The sequence below is a fragment of the Pipistrellus hanaki genome (assembly GCF_964339955.1).
Source record: "Pipistrellus hanaki genome assembly, chromosome: 2".
NCBI classification, from domain to species: Eukaryota; Metazoa; Chordata; class Mammalia; order Chiroptera; family Vespertilionidae; genus Pipistrellus; species Pipistrellus hanaki.
In genome coordinates, this window is record NC_140504.1 from 179170024 (window position 1) to 179192731 (window position 22708).

General features: G+C 49.8%; 1 protein-coding gene across 2 annotated transcripts in view; it reads left to right on the forward strand.

Moving 5' to 3' along the window:
- Nucleotides 1–22338, forward strand: part of DLGAP3 (DLG associated protein 3) — a 59490-nt gene extending 37152 nt beyond the window's left edge. For both annotated transcript variants that reach the window (XM_084872006.1, XM_084872007.1), the window contains exons 6-12: nt 733–946; nt 1199–1512; nt 1934–2019; nt 18543–19027; nt 19996–20087; nt 20407–20550; nt 21470–22338. In XM_084872006.1, coding sequence (XP_084728132.1) covers nt 733–946; nt 1199–1512; nt 1934–2019; nt 18543–19027; nt 19996–20087; nt 20407–20550; nt 21470–21688 — 1554 coding nt within the window. In that variant the 3' untranslated portion in view covers nt 21689–22338. The remainder of the gene's footprint in view (nt 1–732; nt 947–1198; nt 1513–1933; nt 2020–18542; nt 19028–19995; nt 20088–20406; nt 20551–21469) is intronic.
- Nucleotides 22339–22708: the final 370 nt, after the last annotated feature.

Below are 22708 nucleotides of genomic sequence, written 5' to 3' on the forward strand. Positions count from 1 at the left end.
TAAAAATCAATGAAAAAAAACATCCTCAGATGAGGATTAAAAAAGTAAAAATAAAAACAAGAACCTCACCCAGCAATGGCTGAACTTCCCTTCGAGGTGTAGGGTAGGGAAGGAACCAGTAGGCCAAACCAGAGCCCTAGTTCATGGGCAGAAGGTGGGGGAGTCCTGGAAACTTGAAAGTTAATAATTTTTGCTCCATCACTTACCAGTTATTTCTGTCCTGCCATGTGGTGTATATCTCTATAAGTTGCTTTCAGTCAGTTTCACAATGGAGTGGATCATAAATAATCAAACAAAAGCTAGCCTTCCCTGCAGCCCGGCACCCCGATAGTGGGCAAGAGGGTGTGCCTGTCAAGTCAGGGTCAGGTGAGAGAAACGTGAGGGGCTAGCGCTACACCCAGAGCACAGGTGGAGAGGAAGATGGGGTGGTCTGGAGGCTGAGGTACAGCCTCACATCTGGGAGAGGCATAGATGGGGCGGAGGGAGGAGTCTTGAGAGGAAAGACTGGCTCCCTAAGTCTGGCCTTAAGGTGTTTTGGGGGAGCAGCCCAGGGCAGAGATGCCTTCCTCTTTCTTTGCAGAGAATGAGGGTTTCTTTTAGTCCAAATGCAGAAGAGTCGCGCAGAGACGCCGCCTCTGCAGATCTAGACATAGCCCTATGGCAGAGTGCCTCAGAAGCACCCCCGCCCCACCACCACCCCAGTAACGGTCCTCTCGGTCCCTGTCCCCTCAGCTCAGCGAGGAGCTGAGCCAGCAACTGGAGGCTGTGTGCGGGTCTGTGTTTGGGGAGCTTGAGTCCCAAGCCGTGGACGCCCTGGACCTGCCCGGCTGTTTCCGCATGCGGAGCCACAGCTACCTCCGGGCCATCCAGGCCGGCTGCTCTCAAGACGACGACTGCCTGCCCCTCCTTGCTGCCCCTGCCTCTGTCTCAGGGAGGCCCGGCTCCTGTGAGTACCTTCCCTGGCCCCCCGCTGGGCCCTAGTCGGAGGTGCTGGTTCTGACTTCCCCTTCCTCCCTCCCCCTCCAGCTGTGCGTTGTGACCTTGGGCAGGTCGCTGCCCCTCTGGGGTGGATGATGAGCAGCACGTGGAGTCCTGGGCGCCGGGTGTGTGTGTGTGGGGTGGGGTGGCGGGACACGGATGGATGCTAGCCGGGACGCATTTCTCACCCTGCTGTGTCTCTCTGTGTCCCTGGCCACAGCCTTCAACTTCAGAAAGGCTCCGCCCCCCATCCCGCCGGGGAGCCAGGCCCCGCCCCGCATCTCCATCACCGCCCAGAGCAGCACCGACTCTGCCCACGAGAGCTTCACGGCAGCCGAGGGCCCCGCCCGGCGCTGCAGCTCCGCCGACGGGCTGGACGGCCCCGCCATGGGCGCGCGCACCCTGGAGCTGGCGCCGGTGCCGCCGCGGGCCGGCCCCAAGCCCCCGACGCTCATCATCAAGACCATCCCCGGCCGGGAGGAGCTGCGGAGCCTGGCGCGGCAGCGCAAGTGGCGGCCGTCCATCGGGGTGCAGGTACGGAAGGCGGATGGCAGGCAGACGGGAACTCGGGGGCAGGGTCGGTTGGGGATGGGTGGAGTGGGCCCTCAGGGCCTACTGGGCACATAGACCTTTCCCTTGGCTTACTCTGAGCTGCAGGTGGCCCCTGGGCCTGGTCACGGACAGGGCTGCTCCAGCCAGCCCCAGCCCACACCTTGGTCCTTCTTCCTGGCACCATCATCCATCCCTACTGGCGCGTGGAGAGTGGTTCCCGAAATTTGCCTCCTTGATGCCGCTGATTCCTGAGCCTCTCATCTTGTTCAGGCCGATTGTCTTTGCAGGACCTGCCAGCTGGCTTGGGGTGTGTGTGTGTCAAACATTGCTGGCCTTTCTCCCTGAGACGGGCTTGCGTCCCTGGTCTAGCCCCCAGCCACTGACTCCCCCACTTTGCCACCAGGTGGAGACTATCTCAGACTCGGACACGGAGAACAGGAGTCGAAGAGAGTTCCACTCCATAGGCGTCCAGGTGGAGGAGGACAAGAGGTAGGTCTGCGTGGGGGGAGAAGAGGAGAGAAGGCTGCCTATGGGCTTCCTTGGCCTGGTCTCCCTGGGCGCTCTCTCTTCCTGGCTGAGGCCAAGCCCCTTGTCATGGGGAGGAGTCAGAGCAGCCACTGGGGTTATCCACAGATACAGGCAGTCATCAAACCTAAAGGGAGTTCTCCTTAGACCCGTGCCTGTCCCCGGTGGTCTGAGGTGGACAGGAGCTATCCAGGGGTTGAGGGCAGAGAGTGGGAGGGAGAGGCAAGAGGTAGGTGCCAAGCAGGTCTCTAACAATTGTCCTTTACAAGGGATAACAGGATTTTGCCAATTCCTTTGTTAATTTCCTGTGGTGTCCAAGTATGTGAGCTCAGAGACAAACAAATAAATAGGAAGATGGCCTCTCAGGGGCCCCTGGCACACATAGCACTCCTCTTCTCCTGGCTCACACAGCCTTTGACCGGTTGGGGGTACCTATGTTATATGTCTGAGTCATTGGTGTACCCGAGACGGTGGCATTACCGACAGCCAGTCTTCTGGCATGAGGTGGCCTCAGAAACATTGCTTCCTTAATTTCTCATGGGAAAACTAGCATTGTGAGCTCTGGAGGGAATCCTGGGAGAAGTCCCTCTGTTGTTGAGTTCCTGTGGGGAAGATGCTTTCTTTGATGGCCAGGTGGCAGTGTCCATGTGGCCCATCGGCCCTCCGGGCTACAGTGCTACCAGGCTGGTGGCCCTAAGTATGGTTTCTGGGAATCTGCCTGAGGCTGGCTGTCAGAGTTACATGGTAATCCGTGTTGCTCAAGCCATACCCACTGGAGGAATAAAATTAGAGTCCCAGTAGCAGTCCCTTGCAGGGATGTTCCAGTTGCCATTGTTGGGCCTCCCCTAAAGTTCCCCCAACTGTTTCTGGGAACTCCTGGAGTGCCTTGTGTGTGTGCCTGATCAAATGTTTTTCTCTACTCTTACTCTAGCTCTTCCTGCAGCTCGACATGCTCTTGAGGCTGTACATGCCACCCTCAAGGATGACAAACATTTGCTTTTGTTGCCCCCGATCACTCCCGAAAGCTATTATCCTCCAAACCCTTATTATTGCACAAAAATCCCAGAAAAGTAACACTTTCTGGCCAACTTTATGGCCTGTGACTTGAGTTTCTTGAGAGGTGAGTGAGGAGGTATGGACGGGTGCAGCCCCCCTCTAATGCTGCCCCATGATCATAAACTAAGCCCGTGTGCTCCTCTCTCCCTCCCAATGAGGCTTCTTGGTCCCTCATCCAGATACACCTCTGGGGTCCTCCTACTCCTCCTAGTAAGCCTGAGTCCTAAGAAGAGTGCAGTAGGCATTCTACTGAGACTCTGGCTAAACCAGCAAATTCTGTCATTCATTCAGAAAATACTTATTAAATAAATGACAGCCCCTGTTAAATGCTCAGGGAAATATCAAAGACCTGATTCTTGACCTCATTGAAGTTATGGTCTAGAGAGGAATCAAAGCAATGAATAAATCATCCATGAATAAAAGTATGATTACTCATTGCAGCATAACAAATAATGGGGTATTATTTCACATTATGGTGGGACTATGAAAGAACAAAAAGCAGGAGCTGAGAGAGAAAGGACCTTATTTAAGTTCAGCAGGAGACATTGAAGCTGAGACTTGTGGATTGACTAGAAACACTCAGGTGATGAGGAGTGGTGGTGGTGGGGATCTTTCCTGGAAGAGGGAATAGCATCTGTGAAGGTGCTGGGGCAGAAAAAAATTTGACCTGCATCAGGAATTAAAAGGAGGTTTACGTGGCCGGTGTGGAATGGGGCAGTGGCAGGGGCCAGGTCATGCCAAGCATGGGTATGATAAAGAAGTAGAATTTAATTATAACTAATGAGTAGCTATTAAGAGGTTAAAGGAGTGTGACATGGTCTAATTTATGTTTATAAAAGATCACTAGCTGCTGCGCAGAGAATGAATTTGAGGGAAGTAATAGTAGATATGGAGGAGAAAGGTGATGGTCTTTTGCCTTATGGGAGAGCTTGTGTTGGGGATTTTTTTTTCTATTGTACTTTATAATTGGGCACTGCTAATGTATGGGGACACTGTTAAGTTTTTAAAAATATATTTTATTGATTTTTTACAGAGAGGAAGGGAGAGAGATAGAGAGTTAGAAACATCGACCAGCTGCCTCCTGCACGCCCCCTATTGGGGATGTGCCCGCAACCAAGGTATATGCCCTTGACCAGAATCCAACCCGGGACCCTTCAGTTCGCAGGCTGATGCTCTATCCACTGAACCAAACCGGTTTTGGCAAGTTTTATATATTGGTTTTATATTTAGCAACTTTGCTGCTCTCTTTTATTAGGACTCTTAGTTTATCTGACAACCATGATAGATTCTCCATATAGTCAGTTATTTTTTCCCCCCCTACAAATAAGGACATTTGTTAACATCTTTTTTTTTTTTTTTTTTTTTTTGTAATAGTGCATTGAATAGAACTTTTAGTTCGCTGTTGAGTGTACCACACCTGTCCCAATCCTGATGTTAGTGGATATCTTCTCAGTTCCCACTCTTAAGTGTGATGATGTTTGCTAAAGATTTTGATGAATACTACTTATCAGGTTGAGGAAATTCCCTTCTGTTCCTAGTTGGCTAAGAGTTTTCATTTAATTTTTAAAAAGATATAAAATGAGAGTGGAATTTTATTGAATGCTTTTTTTCAGAAACTACATAGATGATCATATATTTTTCTCTTTTCATTTGTAACATGGTGAATTATATCAAATGGATTTTTCCATGTTGACCCATTCTTTCATTCCTGAATAAATCCTAGTTGATACTATTATCAGTTGGGATTAAGTTTGGCTGTGAGTAATAGGGCCTCAATAATGTCTTTATGTTTTTCCCTGTCATAAAAAAAAGAAGCCCAGCCTGGGCAGTGCTGCTCAGTGGTTGAGTGTTGACCAATGAAGGTTGAGGTTTGATTCCCTATTAGGGCACACGCCTGGGTTTTGGGCTTGATCGCCATGTGGGATGTGCAGGAGGTAGACGATCAATGATTCTTTCTCATCGTTGATGTTTCTCTTTCTTTCTTTCCCTTCCTCTCTGAAATCAATAAAAATATATATATTTTAATAAGCCTGGATATAGAAGTGAAGTGTCAGACCTGAGGCTGCTTCTATCTTATGCGTTCCCACCCTTTGTGTATTATCTCATATCCAAGCAGCGATATGTCCTGCTCTAGCCATGCTCTGCATTCTGAGCAGTAGGAGGGAAGATGAGAGAAGGGGTGCAGTCTTTCCTTTTTTTAAAAAAAACATATATTTTATTGATTTTTTTTACAGAGAGGAAGGGAGAGAGATAGAGAGCTAGAAACATCGATGAGAGAGAAACATCGACCAGCTGCCTCCTGCACACCCCCTACCAGGGATGTGCCCGCAACCAAAGTACATGCCCTTGACTGGAATCGAACCCGGGACCTTTCAGTCCACAGACCGATGCTCTACCACTGAGCCAAACCAGTTTCGGCCAGTCTTTCCTTTTTAATAAGACTTCCTAACAGTTACACATAACACTTTCACCTACATCACATTGAAACCTCATCACCTGGTGGAATCTAGCTGCAAGGGAGGCTGTGGAATAGACAAAGAGAAGAATGGATATATTGAACTCCAGCAGTTTTGGTCACAGACTTGCTGGATTATTTTTATATACCTTGTTGGATTTTTGAATAGCTATTACTTTACTTAAGATTTTTATATCTGTGTTCATAGCTGACATTGGCCTATTATTTTGCTTTTATTGTTGTTAGTTCAGGTATTAAGGTTATGCTAGATTCCTAAAATGAGTTTGACAGCACTCTCTGTGTTTTGTTCTTTGGAACAATTTGTGTAAAGTAGGAATTATCTATTCCTTAAAGGTTTGGTAAAGGTTGCCCATAAAACTACCTCAGCCTGATGTCTTTAGGGGATAAGAAAACCATTAAAAAATACATTTTATTAATTTCAGAGAGAGGAAGAGTGAGAGAGATAGAAACATTCACTGGCTGCTTCCTGCTAGGGATTGAACCTGTAAACCAGGCATGTGCCCTGACCAGGGAATTGAACCCGCAACCTCCTGGAGCATGAGGTGACGCTCAACTAACCCAGCCACACAGGCCAGCCAGGAGAAACTTTTTGAACTACAGCTTCATTTTTTATTTTATTTTTTGGTGGTTATTGATCTGTTCTGATTTCATTTTCCTTATTGCGTTAATTTTGGTGATTTATATTTTTCTTAAAAAATGGGCCAATTTACAAAAATTGACAATTTCCAAAAGTTTTGGCACAAATATTCTGTTATAGTGTTACAATTTTATAAACGTTTACTGTATCTAAAGGTTATGCCCCTTTTCATTCCTTCCTTCCTTTCTTGATTAATCTTGTCTGAGGTTTGTATATTTTATCATCCTATATAATAAAAGTCTAATATGCAAAAGACGGAATTCTGGAACGACCAGTGGAACAACTGGTTGCTGTGACTTGCACTAACCACCAGGGGGACAGACACTCAACACAGGAGCTGCACCCAGCCGTAGGCCCCAGGCCAGCCAAGGCAGGTGCTAGTGAGGCCCCCTGATCACCCCGAAGAGGGAGGTGACTGGCGGCAGCGGAGAGCCGGGCCGGCCAGTGAGTGGAGCAGGTGGTGCCAGGCTGGCCAAGGCAGGTGTCAGCGGGGGCCTCCCAATCGTAGATGGGCCTTGATTGCCAGCCAGGCCTAGGGACCCTACCCATGCATGAATTTTGCGCACCAGGCCACTAGTATAAATATATTTATTAAGTTATATTTTAGTAATCTTAAAAAAACTAGCTTTTGGTTTCAGTGAGCATCTCTATTGTTTGTTTCTATTTTGTCATTAATATTTCCTGCCATCTAGTACTTTTGTGTTATTACATTCTTCTACCATCTTTGTCTTTTTTTCAGTCTCTTGAACATAATTTCTTATTTTCTAACATGTGCTTTTAAAGCTATACATTCCCTTGTAACTAACTGTTACAGCTGCTGCTCACAGGTTTTGAGATGCACTGTTTTCATCGTTTAATTTGAAATGGTTTGTAACTTTCATCATAATTTCCTTTTTAACTTGTGAATTATTTAGACTTTTTTTTTTTTTTTAGTTTTCAAATGTATTTTGGGGGGAGAGGGTCTACCTTTTCACTCTTGATTTCTAAATTTGCTACATTGTGGTCATAGTATGCCTTCTGTATGATATTTATTCTGTAGAGTTTGGCAAGGCTTCATCCCTCATATGCACATATGAGTACATATGATCAGACATGTAAACATTTTTCAAATGTTTATCCTCAAATTTTTTTGGTTTCTTTATCTTCAATTTTATTTTGGTTTGATCTATCATTTCTAAGAAAGGTGTGTTAAAATGTCTCCCCATTACTTTTCATGTTCCCTGGTAATTTTTAAAATATTTTTAGTTTGATAAAGGCTATTTAGAAGTGTTCAGGCTTATGATTGTTGTATCTTCTTGGTAGGTTGGCCCTTTTATTATGAAACTAGAGGCCCGGTACATGAAATTCATGCATGGGTAGGGTTCCCAGGCCTGGCTGGCAATCAGGGCTGATTGGGGCCTTCCGGCTGCTGGCTGGGGCCTTCCTTCATTCCGCGTCACCCCCTAGTGGTCAGGCATATGTCATAGCGAGCGATCGAACTCCCAGTATCCTTGTTTAATTCCAAAGGGGACAATTTGCATATTAAGCTTTTATATATATAGATAGGCTGCTTTTCATCTTTACTAATGGCTTTTGCCTAGAATTATGTTTTGTCTGATTTTATTGCTTTGGCTGCTTTCTTTTGTTTAATTTTCCAATTTATCTTTTTCATCTTTTATTTTCAACCTCCCCCTATCCTCCTGTTTAGATGTGCTGCTTGTAAGCAGTATAGACCTAGAGTTTAGTAGACATATTTCATCCACTTATATGTATTTTGATTACTGATTTGATTTATTTCTGTCATCTCTTTTAAAATTTTACTTTTGATATGTTTTTTTCTTTTTTTCTTTTTCTTTTTTCTTTTTTTTTGCTGTGCCCCTCTCCTACTTTTCTGCCTCCTATTGAACTGATCAAATTTATTTTATCTCTCTTTTTTCCTCCTCCACTGGCTGGCAAGTACATTTTAGTGATAATTTTAATCAAAATTTTAACAAATATACTTAATTTATATTTTTCTAATAGTCTAAAATTTGCCATTATTTCTATCCTTCTTAGGTACAAAACAAGTACTTTGAACACTTTAATTTCCTTTTTAGCTCCCTCCTCCCATCTTCCATGTGATATATTTATCTAGCATTTTGATTATACCTCTTTTTAAAAAAGTCTTCTAAATCAGTTGTTATATCTTTTATGGTTTAATGTTTAGTTTTATAAACATGTTTTAACGATTTATGTGCTCACTATTGTTTGTTCCTGCCCACTCCTTCCTCATGGGTTCGATTTCCTTTATGCTGAAGTACTTCTTGAGTTTGAGACCAGATTTAGAGTTAATATCTCAGCTTGAGATTTATATATTTCACTGGTAGTACTCATTTGAACCTCACACCCCCACAAAATGCAGCCTTGATGTTTTGTTTTCTCAGCATCTTACGTCTTAGCCATTTTCCTGAATCATGATGTGAGTTTTCAAGTCCAAGTTTGTAAATGAAATGACCATTCTTGGCTGCTGGCTTTATGATCAGGGTCACCTTCCAGCTCACCAGATGCACAGGTTTGGGGGTCTCTCCTCTTATTCTTCCTGGATGTCACCGTCCAGCCTCTGGCCTGTGTCTGGCCTGATATTCCTGTGGCTCATTTGGCTTAGATCCCCTCTCACTGCTCGTGTTTTTAATTTCCTTTTTGTTTCTAGTACCTGAAGATTTCTCTTTTCTATTTCAGGCTTGGCATTATAGCAAACGCAAATCTCCCACTTTATGCTAGCCAGCATTTCTAAATGTTTAAGGGGTGTGTGGGAGCTTCCTAAGTTGGTTCAATCTACAGTATTGATCAGTTGTCTGGACTAGGCTATCAGCAGCAGATAAGGGAGAAGTGGACCAATGTGAGAAGCATTTGGAGTGAAGTCAGGAAGGGCAGGGACTGGCAGACCATGTGGTCTTCTTTGCTCTTGTGTAGATATTCAGGGAGTTCTTGGCGGTGTGGGCCGGTGTGATGGTGTTGGGTAAACGTGTAAAGAGCTGAATTACTTGGGATGGTCATATTGGAAACTCAGAGGGGGTGACAGGTGGGGAGAGAAGAAATCTGGCACATCTTTCTGGCCAGGCTCCCTTGCTTGTTGGCTGAAGGCATCCTTAGTTATACACCTGCACTCTCCTTTCTGTCCTTCATGTCCCTGACACTTTCAGTCTGACTTACCAAACACCATGTCCCAACTGGCACATAAAAGTGAACCATGAATACCAACAGCCTTTCTAGGCAAATATTGAAGACTAGCTGCCCCCCTCCCTGCACCCGCTGCCACCCCATTTTCTTGGACTTTCTTGGTTTTGCTCTTATCTCACTGGTCCCAGTCTCTCTCTCTCTCTCTTCCACCCCTCTCTCTCTGTCCCCTTTGGTTTTAAAACTTTCCAGGGAGGCCGAAACCGGTTTGGCTCAGTGGATAGAGCGTTGGCTTGCGGACTGAAGGGTCCCAGGTTCGATTCCGGTCAGGGGCATGTACATTGGTTGCAGGCACATCCCCGGTAGGGGGTGTGCAAGAAGCAGCTGATCAATGATTCTCTCTCATCGATGTTTCTAACTCTCTATCCCTCTCTCTTCCTCTCTGTAAAAAATCAATAAAATATGTTTTAAAAAAAAAACTTCCCAGGGAGGAAAGGTCTCTATTTCTGTCTTTCAGACTGTTCTTGCTAACCTATTGGGTGAGGAGTTCAGAGTTATTGCCTCTGATACCTGGGATTCCAACATTAGTGTTGACTTGGCTTAGAAATACACAGGGGTGGGAGCTGGTGCTCCTTCAGTTCCACCTCCACCCAAATATTTATTGTAACCCTATTATTTGTCAATTACTCTGCTGGGCACTGAGGATACAAAGGTGAGCAGAACACACAGCCCCTACCCTGTGAAGCTTATGGCCATGTTCACCTAAGAACCTCATAGATGAAGTAGGAAAAAATATCATGTTATTTATTTGAAACTGAAATTTAACTGAAGTCCTGTATTTATTCTGACAACTCTATTTTACCTACTGTACCTGGTCAGGGCTGTCTGGAGAGCTCTGTGTAGGAAAGCCATCCTATACCCATGATCTTTCCTTAGGATCATGGTCATTTCTGGCTTTGGGACCTTGAGAAAGGAATATGCTGAAAGAACAGAGCCCTTTGAGTGTTGGGGAGGATGTTTGCATCCTCGTGAAGCTACACTGAGTGGCCAGATGATGATGGTCTCTGAACGCATAATCATCTGGCCACTCAGTGTATATCCTAGATAATAAAAGGCTAATATGCAAGTTGTCCCCTCGACCAGGTGTTCGACCAGCAAGCAGGCCAGCCAGTCGCTCATGTCCCCTCACCCTGGCCAGGCTGGCTGGACCCCACTCATGCATGAATTCATGCACTGGGCCTCTAATATATATATATATACACACACACACACACACACACACACACACACTCTGAGTGGGCCAGATTACCATGCATTCAGAGATCATAGTAATCTGGCCACTCAGTGTATATTTCAATAATAGTCCTGCAGAAACAATGAGCTGCTAACTGACCACAAGCCCTGATAGCTGAAGAATGGACACTGCCTCCCTTCTTCAGCTATGAACTGCAAGATGGTTTCAGACTGACCATTACGGCTCTACTCAAATCTCCCACCCTATCTTAGCCCCATAGGATGGAGTGGGGGGACTCAGGGACCCCAATTGATTCTATGTTTAAGTTCCTAGATGCTTTCTCAAAGCAGGAGCCAGCACAATGGCTGAACCTTGCCGAAATATCCCTGTGCTTACTCCCCCCCCCAGCCTCTGCCCACTCCCTCACATCTCCTGTCAACCTGCTGCCAAGTACTCTTGGCAAAACCTCTTGACAACTCCTGGATGTTAAGCATTCCTTAGACACTGTGTCTCCTGGGATGAACCAGTTCTTTCCCAGAGCCTCTTGTGCTTTCCCCTAGAGAATCACAGTAGAGATGTCTCCCTGAAGTAACCACAATAACAACTTTCAGAATAATCAGAAATGTGATCATCGTGGCCCTAAAGAACTTGAGGGGAGGAAGCCTCCTCAACTTTGTCAAAAAGCTTGGGGAGAAAATATTGGAAAAGGCATTGTTCTAAGTTAGTGACAATTCGTAACTGAAGCCAGGTTCTATTCTGTGTTTACAGCATTGGTGAGGACCACAGTGGATACTGCCAAACTAAACAGGGACATAAGCCCTGAACTTCACTACCCTGGAAATGCATCAATTATAGTTAGGATTAGATTTGGCTGTGAGTTACAGAAAACCCCCAAATGGCAGTGACTTAAATATAATGCAAGTTTATTTCTCTCTTGCTTAGAAGAAGTCCGGAGAGAGAGTCAACTGAGGGGCTGTTTGGTGCTCTACAGGGTCAGAACCCAGGCTTCAGCTATTTTATTGCTCCTCCATCTTGATTTCTATCTCATGTCCTAAGATGGCTGCTTGAGGTCCAGCCAACATGTCTGTATTCTGGTCCAGCCAACATATCTGTATTCTGGTCCAGCCAACATGTCTGTATTCCAGGAGGGAGGAGGAAGGAACAAAGAAGGGCGTTTTCTCCTTTTAAGAACATTTCCTGGCCCAACCAGCATGGCTCAGTGGTTGAGTGTCGACCTAGGAACTAGGAGGTCACGGTTCAATTCCCAGTCAGGACACATGCCTGGGTTGCAGGCTTGATCTCCAGTGTGGAGGGTGCAAAAGGCAGCTAATCAGTGATTCTTTCTCATCATTGATGTTTCTATCTCTCTCTCCTTCTCAATAAAAAAAAATTTATATATATATATATATATATATATATATATATATATATATATATATAATTTTTTTTTTAAAGATGAACATTTCCTGAAAGTTGCACACACAATTTCTGCTAATATCCTGCCTAGAACTTAGCCATATGTGGCTACATCTAGCTGGAAGGGAGATTGGTAAACAAATCTTTATTAGAAGTGGCCCTGTGTCCATCCTAAAATCATGGGATTTTTATTACTTAGGAAGAATGGATGGTGGAGATTATTAGTGTTCTCTACCATCCTTTCTTCCAGCCAACCAGTCATTGAACATTTAAGAATGAGTAAGTGCCCTATTTAGTAAGGGAGATAAATATGCAAATAACTTACTGCAATACAATGTGCTATGGAGTATAAAAGAGGTTTTATTCAGAGTGCTGTGGGAGAACAGATGGAAATGATCAACAGCAATCATAATAATGAACAACGACAATGCCCTCGCTGGGTTCTCAGTGCTACATTCCCATGATTTCATTTGTCCAGCTCCTTCCTTTTCAGAAAGAGCTACAATCCTCTCTGCCTCTCCATATAGCAGCTAACATTTACAATGGGCAGCCCAGGTGCTGCTCTGAGTTTCTTACAAGTATTGTCTCATAACAATCCTAGGGGCAGGTACTATTCTTCTTCTTCTTTAAAAAAAATATAAATATTTTTTATTGATTTTTTACCGAGAGAAAGAGAGAGGGATAGAGAGTCAGAAACATTGATGAGAGAAAATCATCGATCAGCTGCCTCTTGCACATCCTCTACTGGGGATGTGCCTGCAACCAAAGTACATGCCCTTCACCAGAATCGAACCTGGGACCTTTGAGTCCGCAGACCTACGCTCTATCCACTGAGCCAAACCGGTTTCGGCATCTTCTTCTTCTTTATATGTGAGGAAACTGAGGCACAAGCCATAGTGCTGGTGTTGGACCCAGGAAGTCTGGCTTCAGGGGAGGGTGCTTAACCACTCTGCTAGGCTACTCCCCTAGATCTGCTTGTTTTCCTTCCTTCCCCCGCTACCCCACCTCCTAGTATCCAGCATTCTTTCTTCTCACTTTATTATAACGATTGAGGTCATCGGGTAGGATCTCTCTCCACTTCTGGACCAACTCCTCACTTACTTGCATCTTTTCCTTTTCCTTCTCCACCAGTCCTGCCTCAGGAGTGAGTCATCTTTCTTCCTGATTAAAGCCTCAGTCCTAGATGGGCAGTGGAGTGTTTGAGAGCTGGCCTCGCAGCCATATTGTACTAACTTGATAAATGTCTGACCTTAGGGAGTCACGTAACCTCTCCAAGCTTTTGTTTTCTCATCTGTAAGCAGAGGTAGTACTAACACCCTTATCATGGGACTATTTGTGAGGATTGAGCATGTGTATTCACGTAGTGTTTAGCTTATACTACAATAAGTGCTCACTGGGTGTTAGTTATTATCTACCAGAGGCCCAGTGCATGGATTCTTACACTGGTGGGGGTCCCTCAGCCTGGCCTGCAGGGACTGGGCCGAACTGGCTCTTCAACATTCCCTGAGGGGTCCCAGATTGTGAGAGGGTGCAGGCTAGGCCGAGGGACCCCACCGGTGCACGATTAGGGTGGGGAGGGACCACACGAGGACTCCAGGGCATGTCTGGTCCATCTCACCCAGTCCTGGTGGGCCAGACCCCAGCAGCAAGCTAATCTACTGGTCAAAGTGTCTGCCCCCTGGTGGTCATGGTGACTGGTTGAACAAATGGTTGGACACTTAACACATTAGGCTTTTATTATATAGGATTCTCCTATTTTCTGGTTCCTTGGACTACTGTCTTCTATACCTTCAATTGATTTCTCTTTTCAAGTTGTATTAATTTCCTATTGGTGCTGTAATAAATGACCACAAATTTAGTGGCCTCCAACAGTACCTATTTATTACTAGAGGCCCGGTACATGAAATGCAGGTAGGATCCCTAATCCTGGTTGGTGATCAGAGCTGATCTGTGGGGTGACCTGCATGGTGGTCAGGGAGCCCTCATGGCACATGCCTTTACCTACCTGGTGCTGCCCAATTGCCAGCCCTGTCTCCCACTGCTGCCGCTGGTAGCATCCCATTTCAGGGCAACCAGGGGGGTAATCAGGGGCCCCCTGCTCCCACCCACCTTGGCTAGCCTGGGGCCTGCAGGCTTGGGGCAGCTCCTGCATTGAGCATCTGCCCTCTGGTGGTCAGTGCCTGTCATAGTGACCAGTAGTTCCCACTGGTCATTCTGCTGGTTGTTCATTTTGCATATTAAGCTTTTATTGTATAGAATTTTACTAGAGGCACAGTGCATGAATTTGTGCATGGGTGAGGTCCCTCAGCCTGGCCGGTGATGAAGGCCTATCAGGAGGCTGGCCGGCCGGCCGGGGGCGTGCAGTGATGGGGAGAGACCCCAGGAGGTTGACTGTGGGAGCACACTGACCACCAGGGAGCAGCTCTGGTGTTGAGCGTCTGCCCTCTGGTGGTCAATGTGTATCTAGACTCTAGAGATTGGAAGTCTGAACTGGGTTTCACTGGGCTAAAATCAAGGACTGATCCCCCTGGAGATGCAGGGAAGAATTCACTTAGTCACCTTTTCCAGTTTATAGAGATTGTTTGCGTTCCTTGGCTTGTAGCCCACTTCTGTCTTCAAAGCCAGCAATGGCAGGCTGTCCTCACATGGCATCCTTGATTCCATTGTCCCAACTTTTTCTCTGACTCCGACTTTCCTGTTTCCCTCTTTCATTTATAAGGAACTTTATGATTAAATTAGGCACACCTGGATAATCCAGTCTCTTTTCATCTCAAGATCCTTAAATTAATCTACAAAGTCCCTTTGTGTAACATCCATAGCTTCTGGGAATTAGGGCATAAACCTCTTTGGACAGCCATTATTCTTCTTATTACCCCCCCCCCCCCAAAAAAAAAAATCTCCCCCCTTGAGATATGGCTTGTGAGAACCATCCTAAACAAAATACCTCTCTCTTCTTTTACCCAGATTTTTGAGACGAAATTGACAAATAAAAACATATTTCTCCCTTAAAGGTACACTGTCACCCTAGCCGGTTTGGCTTAGTGGATAGAGCATCAGTCTGTGGACTGAAGGGTCCCAGGTTTGATTCCGGTCAAAGGCATATGCCAGGTTGTGGGCTCGATCCCTAGTAGGGGTGTGCAAGAGGCAGCCGGTCACTGATTATTTCTCATCATTGATGTTTCCCTCTCTCTCTCTTTCTCTCTCTCTCTCTCTCTCTCTCTCTCTCTCTCTCTCTCTCTCCCTCCCTCCCTCCCTCCCTCCCTCCCTCCCTCCCTCCCTCCCTCCCTCCCTCTTTCTTCCTTTCTCTTCCTCTCTCAAATCAATAAGAATATATATATATATTTTTAAAAAGGTACACTGTCCTCTTTTCCTCCCCTTTCAACAAGCTATTTTCAAGAGCTGTATTGCTAGTTTTCTCCACCTCCAGACAACCTGCTATCTGTGTCTGCCCCCATACTCCACCAGACCGACTTGCCCTCATCACCATTGGCTTCTACAATATATTACCAAATTAATGGACACCTTTTATTCTTAACCGGCTGCATTTTCCATGTTGGCTGCTCACTCCTTCTTGAGACCCATCTGTCCCCTATCTGACTTTAAGTGTCTTTGTCCTGATTTTCTTCCTTGTTCTTTCTGGCTTAGGCACCTTAAGTGGTACACTCTCTCCACCTACCCATGAAATGTCCTTGTTCCCTGGGGTTTTGGATCTTTGCTCCATTGCTCTTCCCTTGGGTGATCTTGTACCACACTTCTGGCTGTAAATGCCACTTGCACAAGGATGATTGACCCCTGCCTGTGCTGTGAAAATCTCTGGCTGGAAGTGTTGATGAAGTTTGTGCTTCCAGTAATCCCATAAACTCCTCAACTTTGTTGGTCTTTCTTGAAGTAGACCCAACGAGAGAGCTCCTTGAGGTGGGTGCTGACTTGAGAACCATGAAGCCTGGGGTGCTTAGGCTTTTGTTCCAGACTGTGTGGCCCATTCCGTCAAGAATGTGTGGTCCGCCGAAACCGGTTTGGCTCAGTGGATAGAGTGTCTGTCTGTGGTCTGAAAGGTCCCAGGTTTGATTCCGGTCAAGGGCATGTACCTTGGTTGCAGGCACATCCCCAGTAGGGGGTGTGCAGGAGGCAGCTGATCGATGATTTTCTCTCATTGATGTTTCTAACTCTCTTTTCCTCTCTGTAAAAAATCAATAAAAGAACAACCATTTTATTAAAAAAAAGAAAAAAAAAAGAATGTGTGGTCCTTTCAGGACGACCTGAGAGGACAGGTGAGAGGCAGCAAACCCAGTGGTGCCAAAGGACAGGCCCATGTTTCATGGGAGTAACGGGGAAGCAAGCAGGGAAGGCATGTCCCCCATACTGTGTTTATGAGGGCAGACCCCACCTTTATCTGTGTGGTTTGCAACTGCTGGAGCTCTGAAGGAGCCAAAGGCTACCCGGAGCTCAAAGGCACAGAAATAGTCAAAGGGAGCCAAAGCGCATCCTAACAGTTCAGTTAGCTAAGACTCTCACCAGAAACAGAGAACAATGGGGATGCCTCCAAATGCAAGAAGATTGCTGAGGGAGGTACGGTACAGAGGATGGGCTTGGAGGCAGTCTGGAGGTTCACAGAGGAAGAGGAGACTTGGGCAGAGAACGGAAAGGGAGCAAGGAGGAGGAAGCCATTTTAGGAAATAGCATGGGCAAAGGCTTAGAGTAAGGGCCAGTGTAACCTACTTGGGGAACAAGGAGAATGCAGGGGAGATGAGGTTGGAGAGAACTGCATCCAGAGGAAGATGCTAACATAGGAAGCTTGAACTATATGTGGTTGGCATGAAGAGCTATGGAAAATGAATTGAACCGAGGTCAATTTTAGGAAGACTGCTCCAGTCCTGGGTGGATTGATGAGGGGAGGGTTGAGTACCAGATCTTAAAATATGCAAGATGTAATCTTAGAGAGAAGAGGAATCTTAGCAATTACTGGTCCATTCCTATCATTTTATATAGTGTGTGTATATTTATACGTCATATATAATCATGCTTTATGTATGTACACATGTATATATTAAATGGCCTCACTAGAGGGCGAGGGACTTCCCAAAGGCACATAGCAACAAGACCAGCGTTAGTACTCAGGTCAGACTCCTCATGCAGTGCTCTTCCGTGCCCTGCTCAGTAGAGGCAGAGATGTATAAAAGGAGGCTGATCCAACAGCCAAGGCAGAGAGTGATGTCAGTCTTGACCAGGGCAGACACCAAGGTGAAGACCATGTGCGAGGCAAAGTGATATATTCTCTTTCTCTTTCTCTCTGGGTGGGGGGTTGGGACATAGGGCTTGTTGGAGACCGCACATGAGCGCATCTCTTTTTCCTGGGTCCTGCAGCATCCTTCTGGGCCTGGTTTCTATGGCAACAGCTTCCAGCAGGCAGCCTGCCAGCTGGAGGGAAGCAGGCAGGCAAGGCAGGCAGGGAGAGAAGGCCTGGGCAGCAAGAGGAAGGCTGAAGTTGTGGGGGTTGGGGAAACCTCCTGGGAAGCTGGAGGGGCCCCCAGAGCTGGTCCCCAGCCCCTCTTTCCTGATAATATGCGTAGAGTTTGCTGAGGACACAAGTGCCTTTCTTTTGGGATCCTTGAAATTCCAGTCCTCAAACTTCTGTTCACCTCTCCCCCCACCCCTCCATCTCCTGACTCCCACCTCAGGTATTGTCTGACCCCAGCCTCGTGCACTTCAGGGGCCACTGGTTTCTTCCTAGAACCCTGAGGGGAAAAAGAACAAGGCCAACCGACTTTCTGTTTTGCATATGATTTGCTTATCATTAACTCGAAGAAGAAATTTCCAGGCCTCGTGCCATTGCTGCCAACAACTTAATTCAACTCCGTTGGCACCGGCTGACTGCGTCTGGCCAGGCTCTGGGCTGAGCCACGGGGTCCCTAGAGGAGGAGAAGTCCTCTCAGCTGCTTCCACCTCCCCTCTCCCCAGCTGCTCCACGGCAGTTCTTCCTGATGCTCCGGCAGCTGGTGCCTTGGGAAGTCCTTGGGCTGTGGAGCAAGCAGCAGCCCTCAGTCCAAATGCTGGCTCTGCTTCTTGAGAGCTGGGGACCCGTGGGCCTCTCTGGGCCTTAATTTATTCATCTCTGCGGGGCTGAGGACCTACCTGCACAGCTGGTGCAAATAAGCAGACACAGCATTTGGGAAAGTGCTGAGACACCTCTGTACTCATTGGCAAATACCCTAGCTCCTCCCTGGCCCTTCTGGTACCCCACCCCCAACCCAGCTTCTGCAGGGAGATGCTCTAGCACTTGGGCTGTGTCTGTTTGCATTGGTCTATGCCAGCAGCTGTCCTGCACAGATCAACTGTTGTAAGACTCACCCTGTGCAGACGCGATGCAACAGGTAGGTATATGATGTACCCCCCTGTTACAAGGACTCATACAGTTAAGGTCACGCAGGTTTCCTTTCTCATCCCTTTTCCTTTTAGCCAGGGGTGGGGGTGGGGGGGTGAAGGCTGGGGTGATACTCAGTAAGGGCAGAGATAACAGCCATCTCTCTCACCAGGCGGACGAGGTTCAAGCGCTCCAACAGCGTGACGGCCGGCGTGCAGGCGGACCTGGAGCTGGAGGGCCTGGCCGGCCTGGCCTCGGTGGCCACAGAGGACAAGGCCCTGCAGTTCGGACGCTCCTTCCAGAGGCATGCCTCTGAACCCCAGCCCGGCCCCCGGGCCCCCACCTACTCAGTCTTCCGCACGGTCCACACGCAGGGCCAGTGGGCCTACCGCGAGGGCTACCCACTGCCGTACGAGCCGCCGGCCACCGATGGGTCCCCGGGCCCTGCCCCCGCCCCCGCCCCGGGCCCTGGGGCAGGCCGCCGGGACTCGTGGATGGAGCGGGGCTCCCGTAGCCTCCCCGACTCAGGCCGCACGTCCCCCTGCCCGCGGGACGGCGAGTGGTTCATCAAGATGCTGAGGGCGGAGGTGGAGAAGCTGGAGCACTGGTGCCAGCAGATGGAACGCGAGGCGGAGGACTACGAGCTGCCCGAGGAGAGTGAGTGAGAGCCCTCTGCGTGGAGGGATCCGGCTGCACGTGAGGGGGCCGTCCTCAGGGTTCGGTCCTTTAGCACCAAACCTTGGTGGGTCCCCGTGGGCAGTGGGGCGACCTGGAGCTCCTGGCAGGAAGCAGGGAGCAGCTTCAGAGGCCAGGGCTGGGCCTGGGGACAGGGACCAGGCTGAGCCTCTAGGACAGTGGTCGGCAAACTCCTTAGTCAACAGAGCCAAAGATCAACAGGGCCACGATCGAAATGTCTTTTGAGAGCCGAATTTTTAAAACTTAAACTTCTTCTAACGCCACTTCTTCAAAATAGACGCGCCCAGGTATTTTTGTGGAAGAGACACACTCAGGGATCCGAAGAACCGCATGTGGCTCGAGAGCCGCAGTTTGCCGACCACTGCCCTAGGAGCTAGCTGCCAGCCCATGGCAGCCAAGGGAATTGTTCCCGTCTGTGCCGGTGTCTGCGGCCTGGGCCTGCTCCGGGACTCAGACAGGGGCAGGCCGTGCACAATGTCAGGGCGTGTCTCACGCCCCGGTGAAGATTAAGCCAGGAAGACATGCCCAGTCCGAGGGGAGATACAGTCTTACCCCAGGACCCCAAGGATGGGATAGTGACCCGCGAGTCAGGGGTCAGACATGAAATTTAGTAATTCTTAAGGAGTCACGGAGCGAGTGCCTGCTTGCCATAGGGCTGTCGGGCTCGGCTGGGACTGGTGTTCTCAGTTCTCTTAGCCGGGAGGGTAAGCACTTAGGAAATGTAGGTTGTATGAAGGAAGACATGTCCGTGTGAAGTAGGATAGGAGCTGCTTGTTAGGAGACCCGAGGACAGGATGGGGAGGGGCGGGAGGAGGCACACCTAGAAAATGTCAGGTAACAGAGGGGCAAGAGTCAGTCAGGGCAGACTTCCTGGAGGCGGGGGAAGGAAAGTCACCACCCCCCTCCTTGAATCTGCTTCTGCTCCCCAGTCCTGGAGAAGATCCGCAGTGCTGTGGGCAGCACGCAGCTTCTCCTGTCCCAGAAGGTTCAGCAGTTCTTCAGGCTGTGTCAGCAGAGCATGGTGAGTGCCCTGGGTTCAGAGCCCATCAGACGTGTGTGCCTGGAAGGTGCCGTGTGTGTGTGTGTGTGTGTGTGTGTGTGTGCCTGGAGGTGGGGCCAGGTGTTTGTACCCAAGAGTGAGAAGCCTGGGCTTTCTCCTCCTGTCCCCCTAACCCCCACCCCCAGCATGCCTCCCTGTCTCCCACTCCTCCCACCCCACCCCACCCCACTCTCCCAAGTTAAGCGTCCTGACAGGGAGCGTGGGTGGGGGTTTCCCGGGCCCTGGCTGGGGCTCAGACATTCCTGACTGGCTGTCTCTCCCATGTCTCCTTCCCCTGCAGGACCCCACTGCGTTCCCTGTGCCCACCTTCCAGGACCTGGCGGGTTTCTGGGACCTCCTGCAGCTCTCTATCGAGGATGTGACCCTCAAGTTCCTGGAGCTACAGCAACTCAAGGCCAACAGCTGGAAACTCCTGGAGCTTAAGGTGGGGGAGGGCCCATAAAGCCAAGAGTCAGGCCCTGGAACATGCCCTTCCCCATGGAGGCATGTGGGGGGTGGCGGGTACGGGGACAGGAGGAGACTCGTGGGCAGTAAAGGCAGCGCTGGACGGGTGATGGTGACCACCTTCTTCCAAAGGGACCACCCTCGGGCCCTGCTGTCTGCTTGGCTGTAGTGCTCATCGCTGCCTAAGCTGCCGGAACCCGAGGTGGCAGCAGCCACCGTGGGCCAGCTGCAGTTCCCCTCAGCTTGGACCTAGAGGGTCCCCTCATCTCACTAGACCTTGTCGTGATGGGCCCCGAAGCCTGGTGTGAACCCCCATGGCCTTGTCTGCGGCCCTCCGGACCGGGAGTGACGCAAACACTGATTCGGCACGGCTCCACCAAGGGGCCGGATCAATATATATATATATTTCTAATTACTTTATTGACTAAGTTATCACATATTTGTCATCATCCCCCCCCCGCCCCCATTCTCATCCCAAACCCCTCCCCACGCATGCCCTCCCCACCCTGTTGTCATGACCACTGGTTGGGCTCCTATGCACGCACACAAGACCTTTGGTTGATCTCTCTCCCTTATCCCCACCCTCCCCTGCCTTCCCTCTGAGGTCTCACAATCTGATCCATGCTGTTCTTGTTCATCATTTCCCCTAGATGAGTGCGCTCCCGTGATACTAGAAATACACACATTTTTTTTTTTTTTTTTTTTAAAGAAGAATGCAGGTTTTGACCTTGTGGGAACAGGTGCACCTGGGGCTTGGGGTGCAGAGCAGCTTCTAACCGCTCTCCGGTGGGTGGCCGGGCGGAGCCGGGAGCCTGGGGAGGTTCATCCTCCGGGCAGAGGGGGCGTGGATTGGGAAGTCCGGCGGGGACACCCCCAAACTCAGCGGCCCCTGTCCGCAGGAGGAGAAGAAGGTCCCTCCGCCGATACCAAAGAAGCCGCCGCGGGGCCGGGGCGTGCCGGTGAAGGAGCGCTCGCTGGACTCGGTGGACCGGCAGCGGCAGGAAGCGCGCAAGCGGCTCCTGGCGGCCAAGCGCGCCGCCTCCTTCCGCCACAGCTCGGCCACCGAGAGCGCCGACAGCATCGAGATCTACATCCCCGAGGCCCAGACCCGGCTGTGACCGGCCGCCCGGGGCCGCGGGCTCCCCGTACTGTACACCCAGCGTCGAGGTCACTGTGATCGGGCCGCCGTGCGCCGCCCGCCCGCCGGTCCGCACGCCCGGCCCGCCCGCCGCGCGCTCTCTCTCGGGGGTTTTCTACTTCCCGACCCCACGCCGAGGCGCCGGGCTGGGCCGGACCGTGCCTCTCCGCCCTGCGCCCCCCGGGCCTCCCTTTCTCTCGGTCCGACGCTTCGCCCCTCCTCCTCCTCCCACCACGGGCACCATCTCTGCCATCCCTCCCTCCTCCCCTGCCCTCCTCCCCCCCACGGGCCAGGCCGGGCCAGGTCCCCCATCCGGGCTCTGCGTCCCCCCCCTCACCCCGCGGGGCTGGGCTTCGTGGGGATCAGCTTCGTGGCTTTTTATGAAGAACCCCGAACCCCGCCTAGGAGCCCGCCCCGCCCTCCCAGGGGCTCTCCTTCCGCCCTCCGCCCACCGCCCGCCGGGCCCGGGGACCGCAGTGGCTGGACCAACCCAGGACCAGGGCGCCTGGGCCTCTCCCCGTTCCCAGCTGCTGGGGAGGGGAGATGGGGGCTCCCCCCGCCCCTCACCACACCTGTGGCTGTTCCCACACCCCCTTGAGTATCCCAGGAAAAATAAACGGCAGAACTGCACGCCCGCCCTCTGCTCTCTCCTGAAGAAGGCACCCCTGCACTGCGCCTGGGGGCTGGGGGGCCGGGGTGGAGGGAGGAGGGGCGGGGAGAGCAAAGGTTGCCTGAGCCGGCTGGGGGAAGACCCCAGCCCTCCTGCAGGGGCCCCCGGGGTGGGGGTGGGAGTGAGGAGGGGAGGACTTCCACCCTCACACGCCTTTCCCTTTCTGCCTCCCAGTCCTCCAGGGCCCCCCAGGGAGGGCAGCCCAGAGCCCAGGGCCTTGGCGCACAGCATGTGCTCGGTAAACGGAGTGGGGTGATTCTTCCATACGGACCAGTACCGGTTTCCCCTCCCCCTGAGGGCCCGCTGTGCCCTCTGCCGCAGTCATTCCAG